Source organism: Chrysochloris asiatica, unplaced genomic scaffold (assembly GCF_000296735.1).
Source record: "Chrysochloris asiatica unplaced genomic scaffold, ChrAsi1.0 scaffold00269, whole genome shotgun sequence".
In the NCBI taxonomy this organism is placed as follows: Eukaryota; Metazoa; Chordata; class Mammalia; order Afrosoricida; family Chrysochloridae; genus Chrysochloris; species Chrysochloris asiatica.
The window spans coordinates 1,541,813-1,557,054 of record NW_006408787.1 but is presented as its reverse complement, the minus strand read 5'-3'; the positions used below and the strand labels follow the sequence as shown (position 1 = coordinate 1,557,054).

The following is a 15,242-nucleotide window of genomic DNA, read 5'->3' as shown; positions in this document are numbered from 1 at the left end:
AACTAGAAGCATCAAAATGAGTAGAGTAAGCCATCCTTTGACAGTACTTATCCACAACAAGCCATCCCTCAAAGTGAAATGGTTATATGTTGTACTATTCCAGCTGATTCCAGAAAAAGACATTCCCACTTTACTTAAAATAACAGCAAATAAACATACAAAATAAAACACTAACAAAAAAGGTCAACAAGAAAACCCTGTGATTGTGAATTTAGCTCGTACCTGAAGTATAGTTATAGGAACTCTAAAAAAACTGCATGCATACAGCAACAGTGCAAATGGCATCAGTGCCAAGTCCTTTTCATACAACCTCTCCAGTGCAGAGTTAAGTTTCTCCTTAGCAGCCACTTGCAAAGAACTGAAGCGTAGTGAATGTGTACTGTGGCTTGTGCACTAACACCAGAACTAAGAATGGTCAGTCCCACTATTCAAGTCTGTTGGCTGAATATTATTCTTGAGGAATAAATACTCGACTTTCTTTTCTTAACTAGCAGTTTCCTATTAATAAGTACTGGCCAAGAGTGAACTAGAATGAATCTTAACTTACCTCCTTACTTTTCAGGACATTAACTCTTTGTCTCTGATGAAAACCTCCAGGTTATTTGTTAGGCAGCCACAAAAATAAAACCTATCCCATTTGAACTTACTTCCCTTTCTTTTCCTTAAGGTGGACCCTATGTAAACCTAAAAATATATAGTAACATAATATACAAGGTTCCTCAAAGTGCAAAATGTGTTATACATCTAGTTTCATATGGCCTCATTTATACACAATTATTTTATACAATACAGTACAACTTGAGATTTCTGCTCATAAATTAAACCACTTAGTGAACTAGTTTTAAAGTGTCATTACTCATTGTAACCTTATGTCTTCTTACATAAGGTTACAAAGTTGAACTTTACAAGCTATGTTCAGACCCAAATAAAGTTAATCTTACACTTACTTACCACATATATACATATTATTTAAAATACTCTTTAAATGTTTAAGTATAGGTACAGAAATTTCTCAAATGAAGAACTACCACTGAGTTTGGCTTCTGATTTGTGCACAAGCACTGTATACACTATTTTTAAAACCCTTAAGCTGTGGGGAAAAGTCATTTTATTTCTTTCTGCAAAATCTGCTCATCTTGAAACTCTTTTGGAAGCGTTCTTGTTCGCTGTAGAACCACATTAAGTTCTTCAATAACGTTTGATGGTAATTTATTATCAGAATCCAAAGTAGCTTTACTATTTCTGTCCTCAGTCTTTCTCAAGGTCTTTACGCCTTTATAGGATTTTTGTTGCCCATGAGGGACCTCAGCCCCTGTATCTTCCAGACAGTTGAAACTACGATGCTTCCTGGTTCGGTTTCGAAGTTTATCTTCCTTGTGTTCCAGGCAGTGGGCCACAATGGAGGCTCTCTCCTTTAAGTGGGAGTCCACAGACTCTTTGTCAGGTTTTGCACTGAGCCTCAGTCTTTCAAGTTCTGCTCTGGCACTCTAAAAATAAAATAAAATGTCTCACAGAAAAGCAAGACTTGGCACAATTTAAGTTTAAGAAAACACGGTCTGCATTCAAGCTGATGCTGCCTATAAAAGAGCTTATTTCTATGATTTGGGCTCTTTCCTTGGATACAAGTGGCATGTCAGAATTCATATGTTGAACTTGGAGGTACCAAGTCAAGTGCAATGTAGACCACAGAAGTTCATTTTAATATCCACTTACCACACCACTTCAAAGCTGTCTTTCAGGTTATTCAAACGGATTCTCATTTCAGATTGGCCTCACCCAACTCACTTCTACAGCACCTTCTTTGAGATTCATAATACGTATCAGCATGTTAAAGGCACCGAGAAGTATTATGGTAGAAAAATCTGTTCAACTGCTTTTTTCTCTCCTAAGCGTATCTGCTGAACTCCTGATGTAATGCTGTAGGATCAACACTGGACTGTGAATCACAAAATCTGTGGTTCAAACCCACCAGCTGTTACATGGAAACTCTATACAGGGTCACTAGGAGTCGAAACAGACTCAACAGCAAGAAACAACAACAACCACATTTGTTAACAACAATGTCTGTGTTTTAACCCATCAGCCTCTCCTTGGAAACTCTAAACAGGGTCACTGTGAGTCAAAACCAACTTGACAGCACTTAACAACGACAATATACATATGAGACTTTGAGCAATGGGCTCAAGCATAACAACAATTGTGCGACTGGCACCAGACCGGGCAGTGTTTTGTTCTGTTGTGCATAGGGTCACTGTGAGTTGGAACTGACTCAATGGCACCTAACAATAAAAACAAGAAGCTTATCTGACTAGAGACAGTGGTGGTTTTATACAATAAGCACTGGACCACCAAACACAATGTTGGCAGATTGAGCTCAACTGTCACTCCATGGGAGAAAGATGAGGCTTTCTACTCCTACAACGAAGTACAGCCTTGGAAACTCTATACAGGTTTGCTAACTTAAAAACAACAAGTATATATGACTAGTGGAACTCCTCCCCATCCTCATAAATACATTTGTGCAATTACTGAAATGGGCTTATTTATTGATTTATCTCATATCCACTCAATGTACTATAAGGGTGACATACAGCCAGGACTACTCTATGATGCCTGCAATGGTCTAGAAGGGAACTTTAAGTATTGGGATGTCTATTGTCTTTTTTTCTGGTGAGAGCATACAGAGCTTTTATCATATTCTCAAAGAAAACTATAACCCAGTGAAGTGTAAGATCTAAGAACAAGCGAGAATTAGGCATATTAGAAGCACGGCGCTACAGAAAAATGCTGCCTACTAAACTAGGAATAAATGTGGGTAGGGGTAAGGAGGAGAAAAGTTATCTTTTTACCAGCATGGGAGTATTCTTCAAAATTTTTTCAGTTAGAATTGTAAAACATATAAAGCAGACATCTCAAGGATAATTGTTTATTAAGTAATGAATAGTTGAAAGAGTATTAACTATAATACTGAGTATGTAGTAATGTAGTATAAACACTTCAGTAATTATGTATGTTCAATAACATTTACAATGAAATACTACATTTCCCCACTTTATTTTCTTCCATAACACTTTGCACTATCTAATGTGCCAGTTATTTCTCTTTTTTTGTGAATGTCTGAATGCCCTTGTTAGAAGGTCAACACAATGCAAGCAAGGGCTTTATTTTTTATTTTGTTTGACTTTTTCACTGAAGAGGGACTTAATCTACACATAGGAAATGATCAATAAATATTTTCTGAAAATATGAATAAAGAATGGTCTAAATTATCTCAGAATGTATACAAGCTCTGTTCTGTTTTCCTAAATTTTAGTAGGATTAAACATGAAAATGTAGCAGCAAAAATTTAAGCTGACTGAGAATATTTTCGTAAATATAGTTTATAAATAATTTTATAACTAGGAATTTCTGGTAAGATTATGGTAATCTATTTTAAGCTGAATATGTTTGTTTCTACTTTAACTGGCAGGATGACATATTTGGTATGCAATCTAAAGTTTCATTAGATGGCATGCTAGAGTAATGTAAAAGAACGATTAGTGATGATCATGATGGTCATTTAGTATAGGAATATAACTAGGAATTTATATATGAATATTAATATCATTAAGAAGATGCACTTGGCATCTACTGTCTGGGAAAAAATAAACAACATAGTTGGATGTATGCCAACTTTTTTTTTTATTATCTCTCAACTATTTTTATTATCTCTCAACTATTAGTAGGAAACCTTTGGCCTCTTTTAGATGCAGAATTTAGGGTATATACAATGCTAAATTTTTATATAAACAAAGCATGATGAACCAGTACTCACAGAAAATTGTGAGAATTTCCATTATACGTACATCAATAATTATAGAAGGGGGTCTCATGATATCAAAAATTAATGTGACCTATTTGTGTGATTACAAAAGTTCTCTTAAATTTTCTATTAAACTCACAGGACTAGATGATAATGTCCATGTTAAACAAATACAACCATATCACCTCATTTAGTCCTCATTAATATATTAATATAATTTTTCTTATGAATACCTTCTTAAACAGTTTAATCCAGTTTACATTTCTAAGTCATAAGTTCAATAGCAGTTGTTCTATGATTGTATTTTTCTTGGATGTTTTAATAAATCTAATTCTATACATATTTACATTAGTACTGTTTATATTTATATTGTTTTGGTGCTATAAAGTAAATTTCAATGTTTTCTAACATTTGGGTATTGTAAAACTTCTTTGCACAATTGTCATATGGACAATTCACACTGACCAATTCAAACACTTAATGACATTTCCAAAAAAGAAAACATAACAAAAACAAAAAGTGTATTTTTAAATTTCATGTAAGTTTCCATTTTAATTACTACTACATTAAAATGGTTTATCAATTAGTTTGTAGTTCATCAGTTTTCTGACTCAATTAAAAAATAATCATTGAAATTTTGGATTTGGGATTAGGTACAACTATTATATATCCAACCAAACATTCCATTTTATACTTGATCATGGTTAATATATTTTGCTCCTAATGCTTTATCTTCTGCTTTGCTCTATGTTGCTGTTTTTGTAGTTAAGTGCCATGGAGTTCCTTCCAACTCATACTGACCCTGTACAAGCTTTCCAAGGAGTAGCTAGGAGTAGCTGGTGGGATTGAACTGCTGACCTTGCAAATAGCAGTCTAGTGCTTATCCTATAACTTCAAACAAGTCTTTGCACAATAATAAATCCTAAAACAGTATCAGCAGAGCCTAGGATTATTACAGGGTGGACCTAGAACCTCTGGTAACTTCTTTTGTTCAAACTGTGTCTCATGATCTTGGTGCCTGGGAAATGTGATTCACAGAATTTTCAGATTCTAGGTTAGCTAAAGACTCCAAAGCTCTGCAGAACTGTTTATGACCACGAACAGCTGTACTGTATAGTGTATTGTATTGTATAGTGGATAGTGCATTGTATTGTATAGTGGATAGTATATTGTATTGTATAGTGGATAGTGTATTGTATTGTATAGTGGCTGGAGTGACAAGGGCATACTTTTTTTGAGCTCTACTCTTTCCCTTGGTTACACCAATGCAGAGGGCAACAACAGAAATAAATCATTATCTTCCAACATTTCATATTTTAGAGATGTATATTACAGTAAAATTCAAGAGAGATACACATGAAAAAACATCTTAAAAATCTGATGACTAAAATGGCTTTCATCTGTTAGGTAAGCTAGAGCTTCAACTCTAAACTGAGTTTAGATCCTAACTCTAAATTGAGACTCAAAGACGATCTAACAGTTTTAAAATATAAATTTGTTTTTCCTACTGAAGGTCTCAATTAAAGCACTGAAACATACATTAGTGTTTCTAATGTGTTTTGAGAGATAAGAACCTATGCTGTTCTCTGAAAAGACTGATCTTCAGGGCAAGATGGATGTTCTTATGTGCTCCTCTCCCCTCAAGGTGAAGGACAAAAACAATGGCAGTCTTCTTGAAAGATGCCAAATCTTCTTTACTAATTGTCAGAGGCAATCATCCAGATTCTTAAAGTAATCGAGACAGCCCATCATTTACCAAACCAGTGGAATCTGATTGGGTTATCAGCAAGTCTAGTTGCCATGGCTCCAGACACATTCTGCCCAAAGCTCATGCTAAGAGTGATATTAGTTAATTTGTAAGACCAATATGTGTCTTGATTTAATCACCAGAATTTCTGTTTGCATATTTAAAACTGCTTAGATATAAGAGAGTAAGTGATATTGTCTATATTTTCTTGTGTGGTCAGTGATATTATTAAAATAAAACAAAACATTTAAGTTAAAAAAAAAAATACCATGAAAATTTAAAGAGCTGCACAGGATCAGTCCTAATGTTCATGATTTGTGTAATTGCTACTATGTGTTTCAAAGTGATTATTATTGTGCTTTTGAAATCACATCAATGTATAGGAAAACAATATGATAATTTCATTCCATTTCTGCAATTATACAGCAAATACATTCCTAACCTACCTCGATATTTCTCCGGGATAGCGTTGCATTTCCCTCATGTTGAATGGGAATTAAAGGCAAACCTCCGATTTTGGGATTTTTGGTAATAGAGCGTTTTCGTTCCTTTCCAGCTGGTGGCCATATATCATTTTCATGCTGTGGAAACAGAAGCTTTTGCTGTAGGCATGTGATTTTATTATGCATGGCACCATGTTATATAGTCTCTGGGACCCTGTTTCATATATCTACATCAGATGATCTACTTTCCATGAGAAGGCCATTTATAATGATAACGCTGCCTCCATGGCAGCGTTGCTCCAGGATATGAAACTGCAAAGTGAGCTGAGCTTTTCTGTCTCAGTTCAATTTCTAAGTTTCAAATACAGACCATCTATATTACTTATAAGACCAAAAGGGGGAAAATATTTGAAGAAGCCAACAAATCTCATTGTAGGATGCAAACGACAACAGCAACTTGTCTACATTTCTAGGCCCTGTAATTAAAGCAACAACATATTTACTTTTTCTGTTCACCAAAGATGATTTTAGTATAAAAATAATTTGATCTTATATGCCAAAAATCAACCCGAGGCATGGTTATCAGAAAAGCTAGATTTATTTTATAACCTTTAAAAAATGTTACTTTTTCATCTAATCAAATTCCAGAATGTTATCTTTTACAGACACTTATACTGAAAATCATTGTACAACAGAGTGTGGCAAATTTGTTGTCAACATACTGTCTACATATTCTGACCCACTAAGAAATTATAGATATGACTGGAGAAAAGATATATTTGGAATGGGGGTAAATATCCAAAGATAAATATATAAACATAAGTGATAAATCCTTGAGATATGCATACAAAAGAAAAATCTTTATAGAGTTTTTTTGTATTTCTCAGGAAAGATGAACTTTTCAGAAGTTGGGAAAAGCAAATTGATTTTCAAACAGCAATCTATGAGAGAACTACAAAATACCACCTATAAAGTAAAGACATTTTAAAGATGTTCTGAAGAATAAAAACCATTTGGTAAGCTATGCAGCTAAATGCCTACTCTTATTTTCCTCAATTCTTTTTGATTCTTGACTTTTTCATATCACAATTAGCATTTTATTGTGGTGTTTTGTAGCAGATAACTAATTTCAACAACTATTTCCTATGTACCATTATATAATAATACCAAAAAAACTCTACAAAAACTCAAAACCAAACCACCGCCACTGAGTCGATTTTGACTCTGTAAATCTTTATGGTAGCAAACAGTCTAATTTTCTCATATCTAATTTGTATTGAGGGACATTTTATCACGGTTTGTTCTTAGTAGTTTACATGTACCAGTCACAAAGTATTGCTACAAAATCAGAGAAACCTTTTTAAGTCAAAAATATCAAACGTGAAGTTATTGTTTCTCAATATAATTCTCCATTTAGGTCCATATACTTCTGAAGGCAGTATTTCCAAATGCACCAGACTGCAAAGCCATTTGAACTGCAAGGTGGGTGGTTCAAGCTCGGAACCCTTTACAGGTCCTGTGGGTTGGAACTGACTTGATGGCACTTAACAACAACAAACTTTCACTGAAGAATTCTGGGCTCTACAATTTACATCAAAATGGCAGTTTTGGCATCCTGGAAGGGACTCAATTCATGTTCCTTTAAAAAGTTCTTTGAAATTTGGGAACAAGAAGAAATCAGAAGAGACAAGATCAGGTCAACAGGATGGATGGGGTAGTTTCCCAATGAAATGATCACTCTTGAAGATTGTGCAGGTGCTGGAAAAACAAACTCCTGGCCTTTTTTCCCATATCAATGCAGTTTCTTTAAAACTTCTTCCTAATAAGCTCCCATGATTGTCTTGTGTCCTTCAAGAAAATCTATCAAGATTACATGTTTAGAGTTAAAAAATCAAAACAAAACAAAACAAAAAGTCATCATAACTTTCTGCCTTGAATTGAATTGGCCAAACACATTCCATTAGATGCCAGTGGTGGAACCTTTCTTTTGTTTTTTTGAAGGCATCCTTAAGAGACTAAGACAACTGTATTACTGAGAGAACGTGTGTGCAGCCATTCATGGATTGAAGAGACACGTTTAAACATATTTTGTTTTAGATAAGCCAATGCCTGTACAAACCAGAACCCTAGTTATCAATTTTCTTGACTTACTCATGCAGTATATAATTTAATCCTCAATAATCCTAATGGGGGAGTCCTGGTGTGGTGTTGTGGGTTAATGCGATGGACAGCAAAGCTGTTTGAACCACAAGGTAGGGCAGTTCAAGGTCACCAGCCACTCTTCAGAAACCCTATCCAGGGCTGCTATGGGTCAAAACCGACTCGATGGCACTTAACAATAGCAACAATCCTAATGGGGAGTCCTGGTGTGGCACTGTGGGTTAATGTACTGGACTGGAAGGTCAGTTTGAACTGCAAGGTTGGTGGTTCAAGCACACCAGCCACACCTCAGAAACCCTATACAGGTTGCTATGGTTGGAACCAATTCCAGGTCACTTAACAACAATCCTAATGGAGTACTGGTGTGTCACTGTAGGATGAACACTGGAATGCTAACTGCAAGGGCGGCAGTTTAAACCCACCAGCCACTTCTTGGAAACCTTACTTACACAGGGTTGCTATCAGTTGGAACTGATTTGACAGCACTGAACAACAATCATTGCAATACTTTTTAGACTCAGAGTATGTGCACTGTATCTACACTTCGATTTTACTTTGGTTCATGAAAGCTACAATGATAGATTATGCAATATTTCAACCAGAGATCAAGTTCCAAGAATCATATCACTATTTTGGAGTCCCAGAAGTGTAGTGCATTTCAAGTTGGACTACTAATCACACAAGGCCAGTAGTTTGAATCTACTAGCTACTCCAAGGCAGAAAGATGAGGCTTTCTGCTCCTGTAAATAGTTATAGCCTTGGACACGCTATACAGGCTGGCTATGACTTGGAACCGATTCCACAGCACACAACCACCATCGTGTTACTATTTTACATCATAGTTACAGATTTGGTAAAAATGACTGTGATCTTACATAACTAGGATTTTCCCAATGTGTAAAGCTGGAAAGAAAACTGGCTAGGAAAGAAATAAGTGATTCTCAATCACACTAGCCTAAGTCCTAAACCTAGTTAAATACAATTCTGTACTTTTAGGTGTTGCCTGCCAAATGGATGGAGGTAGTTATATCATCTCAGGCTCCATCTCACTCTCAATTCGACCTTCCGTTGTCAGTGAGCACTCAGTATTACCTTGAAGTTCTTTCTACTACAGGACAGTGGATTTCTTACTCTCTGATGAGTATTTCTCCTCCTTTCCTCTGTCTTTATACTTCTAATGGCTTACCCCACCACAACCGATGAGGACCTTAAGGTTTGATTAAAATATTATTAGTAACCATTTAAGGATCTCAGTTTTCCAGCATAAAGGAGAGAAATCTTCCAGCATATGTAGTCATGTAAGTGATCACCTCAGTTCCTGCAATCAGTCAGCACCCATTGGAATCAATGACGTATAACTATGCATTTGATGACATTGTTTTTGAGGTGCCCAGGACCTCTGCTGTAGCAATATTGCTCCTCCCCATAATCATTTTGTTTCCAACTACTTTGTTGTATCTATCAACAGATATGCAAACTATATATGCTCCCATTATAAATATCAACAAATCTAAACCCCTCTAGACTCCCTTGACTTGTTTCTAACACCAACATTTATCTATTTTATCTTTTTTGCTTTATCTATTTTTACAGCAAGAATTCTTAAAAAATTTTCTTTACTCATCTCCTGGTTTGCAGTTTTCCTCCGCCCTCCCCCCTTTTTACTTCTTTTGGAGTTATTTTCTTTTTATTTTACTATTTAAAGTTTGGAAGTGTGGTGCTGTAGGATAAAGCACTGGACTGCAAGGTTGGTGGTTTAAACTCACCAGCTGTGCCTTGGAAACACACAGACACTAAAACACACACACACACACACACACACACACACACACACGGTCACTATGAGTTAGATCTGACTTGACAGTACTTAACAAGCTTTGTTACATGTTATGAATGTTCATACACATTACATACATGTGTGTGCATATGGATAAGTAGTCACCAGGAGCCCATTTTATTCATTTATATTATTTGCATATATATTTATATATTCACACACATATATATAAAACTTAGAAATATATAAATGCCCTACAGGAAGCCTGGTGTGGTGCTGTGGGTTAATGCACTGAACTGTAAAGTCAGACTGAACTACAAGTTTGGTGGTTCATGCTTACCAGCCACTCCTTGGAAACCCTATATAGGGGTCACTATGGGTCAGAACTGACTCATGGCACTTAACAACAATAACAACAACAACAAATGTCCTACAGAGTACTGGTGTGGTGCTGTAGGACAAGCACTGGACTGCTAACCGCAAGGTGAGCAATTCAAACCCACCATCCGCTGCTCAGTAACTCTATGTTGTTGTGTGCCATGGAGTCAGTTCCGACTCATAGCAACCCTGTACAGGGTTTCCGAGGCTGTAAATCTTTACAGGAGCAGAAAGCCTCATCTTTCTCCTGCGGAACAGCTGGTAGTTTCGAACTTCTGACCTTGCGGTTCGCAGCCTGATTCGTAACCACTACGCTACCAGAGGTCCTTCAGTAACTCTATACTGGTTTGCTATTTCAGCCTCAAACATGTCTTTAAGCTTTAGATCCTTGTATCTAACCTATGACTCTGCATAAGACAAGGGGCACTGCAAACTTCATATGGTCAAAACAGAACTCGAAATTTTCTTCTGTATCTCAGGTAATACAGTTTGCATTTGCTACTGCCAAAGCCCCCAAATTAGGATTCTTCCTTGATTTTTGCTCTTTCTCTCACCTGATACATGTAGCCAAACTGTCAGAAAATCTTATTGGTTCTACATTCTAAATATTCTTGAGTCTGAACATGCCATACCATCTTCATTGTTACCACCTTTGGTCTGAGTTACCACCTGCCTTCATATAGATGTTCTTCCTGCTTTCACTTTTGCTCCCCTATCGTGCAGCCTTAACAAATAACCCAAATTCTGTTGTTCTTTAAATAAATGCAAATAAGATCATACCTTTCCACTCTTTTTCTGTAAACTTAGTATAAAATTCTAACTACCATACATGGACCGGAGTCTCTGTAGGATAAGCTGTTAACCACAAGGTCGGTGGTTCAAACCCACCAGCCACTTCTTAGAAACCCTATACAGAGTGACTATGAGTTGGAACCAACTCAGTAACACTGAACAACAACAATATATGGACTAAGGAGTCCTGATAGCATAATGGGTTATCAAGTTGGTCTGCTAATTGCAAGATAAGCAGTTCTAATTTACCAGCCACTCAGGAGAAAGATGAGGAGGCTTTCTGCTCTTGTAAAGATTTACATCCTTGAAAGCTGTATATAGGGTGACTATGAGTCAGAGCCAACTCCACAGCACACACCCACCATCACCACCAAACATGGACTACATGGTAACTTCTCTGCCTTCCTCATCTTTGTGACCTATACTCTGAAGGTCTAAGTGATTTGAAGTCAAGGAAAGTTACTTTAAGAATGTGGTATTTAAGCTGCAATCTAGATGACTTTTGAAGCAGACGCAAGGAAGGCGATGGTTATTGGGCAAACATTCCAGTATTCTCTGCAGCAAAAACATTATGAATTATAGGGCAGGAGCAGTGACTCCTAGTTTACGTGTATTTATAGGATCACTGTGAGTTGGAATTGACAGCAGTAGGTTTGGGTTTCACTTTTTTTTTTTTTTTTAGTGTGTGCCTATATTTATATTTTTAAACATTGCCTTAGATTCTAGAAGGCCTTTGCATTCAGAGGGAAGAAATAAATAAACCTAAAAGCTGGCTGAGGCAGAAGAAAACTAATTGGGCTAAGTCTCTGGATACAGTGAGAAACAGCCTAATCCAGGCTCCATGGCCACTCCTGCTTGGACTTTCAATTACTGTCTATAAAATTTAAAACAAAATCAAGACCAAAAATTCATCTTTTGACTATGAATTTTCTATGAATTTTCCTAAAATATGTCCTTTTTTTTTTTTCTTTTTTTTTAAGTAATGCTTGAACATCTGAATTGTAAAAAGTCTTGAAAAGAAACATGTCCCAAATTAGTAGCCAGTCTGTTTCTGCCAATGTTATTCCCAGGAAGTATTTGTAGAATTGGACTAAGAGGAACAATGTTTACTAACTACTGCAAAGGTTAATAACTTAAGTGAAGAGAGACAAAGTGTTTTCAGAACAACTTAGAACAAGGTTTTGTGGTGGGTTAGCTTCACACTTCTCAGAGAAACAGGAAAGTAAACTGGAAAACACCTTTAGTAATAAAGAGTGACAACTTAATTGTTACCAGTGAATTTCAATGTTCTTGTGGAAAGTATTGCTGGGAATGCAGACAGACAAGGTTGGAAAAAAATCCAGTTCCATTAATGAGACTATTTACCCCTTTCCCTAAAGAGTGAGATCTTTCTTAGGGAGGATACTGAATGGGGATCTGGGTATCAGTGTTGGTCTCAGACACCCCTGGATTTGAACCATGAACTAAATATAAGTTCCTGGGCAAGAGATGGAATATTTGTTAACCTTTACTTCTGTATCTAGAAATTGAAACCACTTTAACACCATGTGTGGATTGTTACAAAGAATTTATGAGCTGATACTTAAAAATATCTGGAATACAAATAGGTATTAAAGAAATTAGGTTCCCTTTCTTGTTTCTGGAAACAGGCTTGGGAAGCATAAGAGGCCACTGGGAAAATAAGAAGGAAAACAGAATATTTAATGAAACTAAAATACACTAGGAAGGTACACAGTAGCTCCATAGGATAAGCACTGGACTGGGAACCACAAGGTGGATAGTTCGAATCTACCAGCCACTACAAGGGAGAAAGATGAGGATTTCTGCTCCTGCAAAAGATTTTAAATGACTCAGAAACCCCTATACAGGGTTGCTATGAGTCAAAACTGATTTCATGTAACAACAACAAAATCCACTGGGGATTCTGTGAGAATGGCAGTTTAGACAACTCTTTTTCCAATTCTACCCACAAGCCTATCTACTGCTCCTAAGTTAAGAAATGGCTGGGACTGGCAAAACAGAAGCCTCTACAGAGAAGCTTACTGTATTCTTTCCAAAGGTAATGGATATGTTTAAATTCTCACTTTTTTTTTTTTTTAACATGAATAAAAAAATTAAGGCTTATGCCAAATACATACACATAAAACTCCTTTAAAATTATGTGAAAATCACACTAACACTTCCCCTAAACAAAGCTGAATTATCTTTTAATTCCACTTTCCAAAGAACCTTTTAAAGTGTCCTCTTATATATGTGTGTGTATATTTGTACGCGTGTGTGTTTATCTCCTATCACTGTCAAGGTGATTCCAACTGGTAACAACCCTATAGAACTGCCCCATCTATAAGGCTGTAAATCTCATTGAGGCACATCTTTCTCCCACAGAGCTGCTGGTGGGTTCAAACCAGCGACCTTCTATTAGCCATTGATAGCTTAACCACTTGTGCCAACAGGGCACTCTCTCTCTGGATATAAAACCCAAACTCATTGCCATAGAGTCAATTCCAACTCACAACTCCCCTTTATAGGGTTTCCGAGGCTGTAAGTCTTTATGGGAGCAGAAAGCCTCAATTTTCTCATGAGGAACAGCCGAATGTTTATCCTATAGGGCCACCCCCTCCCCACCTTGTATGTGTGTGTATATCCATATTTCTATTAATATATACAAATAGTTGAAATATATATATATCGTGGTGGTGGTGGTGGTGTGCTGTTGGTTCAGATATATCATACCTGGGCAATAAAAACACTGGCCATCCATTCCATCTGAGTTTGTAAGCTATCACAGCAAAGATACCTGCAAAACAAGGTTTATAAAATTAATAATCATCAAAAGCAATGGACTTGTCTTTGGTGCATTTGTCTGGTGTTCTAGATTAGAGATATCTTTGGGTTTTCCCTGAATAATGACTTCATGCATCAAAAGTAGAATATTTGGTAGGAGGTTGCTTTAGGCCACTGTTAAACTGTAAAATATCAAAATAGTGATGATGGTAGGATGTTAAGTTGTTTAAAATATAGCTATCTAAAGACTCTGGTAAATGCTGAGAAACAAATTAGTAATATTTTTGGAAAAACAGAAGATCAATGTTATTTAAACTACCCTCTCCCCCAGTCCCAGGAAAAAAATGCATGTATATTCTATTAACAACAGGTCTTAAAAAAAAAAAAAAGGCTCACACATAGTCTCCATCATTCTGGTCATGAACACTCATACCCAGAAGACTCATTAAAAAGAAATCAAATGGCAAAAAATGCAAAATTGGACACAAAAACAGAAACAGGAGACTAGGGGATGAGGTGTGAGATGTTTCCAAAGGTAAAATTTTGTACTGGATGTATGTTTGTTGTTATACCGACTCAGAAATCTTCTGTACAACAGAACAAAATATCGCCCAGTCCTGTGCCAACCTCACAATCGCTGCTACACTTGAGCCCATTGCTGCTGCCACTGTGTCAATCCATCTCATTGGGGGTCTTACTCATTTTCGCTGACCCTCCACCTTTACTAAGCACGTTGTCTTTCCTGAGGATATGCCCGAATTATGAGAGACGAAGTTTGGCATCCTGGCTTAGTAGTACCTCTTCCAACACAAATAGTTTGTTCTTTTTGCAGTCCATCTTACTTTTAATATTCTGCTCCAGCACCATATGTCAAATGGATCAATTCTTCAGTCTTCTTTATTCATTGTCCAACTTTTGCATGCATATGAGGGTATTTAAAATACAATGGCTTGGGTCAGGTGGACCTTTTCCTCATACTGATATCTATGCTCTTGAATACTTTAAAGGAAGTCTTGTGCAGCAGATGTGCTTAATACAACACTCTATTTGATTTCTTGACTGCTACTTCCATGAGAGTTGATGGTTGACCTGAGCAAACTAAAGTCTTAGATGACTTCAATCTTTTCTCCATTTAAATGGATAATTATTGGTCCAGTGGTGAGGATTTTGTTTTCTTTACATTGAGTGCAACCCATTCCAAACTCTGTGTTTTAACGTCATCGGGAAGTATTTTAAGTCCTTTTCACTTTCAGCCAGCAAGGTTGTATCATTTGCATATCACAGGTTGTTAATGAGACTTCCTCCAATCCAGATGACACATTCTTGTCCATATAATCCAATTTCTTGGATGATTTGTTC

The 15,242-nt window shown here is 36.5% G+C and overlaps 1 protein-coding gene across 1 annotated transcript in view; it reads right to left on the bottom strand.

Annotated features, from left to right (window-relative positions):
- Positions 1-1,093: 1,093 nt before the first annotated feature.
- Positions 1,094-15,242, bottom strand: part of ARAP2 (ArfGAP with RhoGAP domain, ankyrin repeat and PH domain 2) — a 339,747-nt gene continuing 325,598 nt past the window's right edge. Inside the window, exons 30-32 of the mRNA XM_006874336.1 lie at positions 13,833-13,896; positions 5,996-6,130; positions 1,094-1,487 (exon numbers count right to left, since the gene is read on the bottom strand). Of these exons, the coding sequence (XP_006874398.1) occupies positions 1,104-1,487; positions 5,996-6,130; positions 13,833-13,896 (583 nt within the window). The 3' untranslated portion in view covers positions 1,094-1,103. The remainder of the gene's footprint in view (positions 1,488-5,995; positions 6,131-13,832; positions 13,897-15,242) is intronic.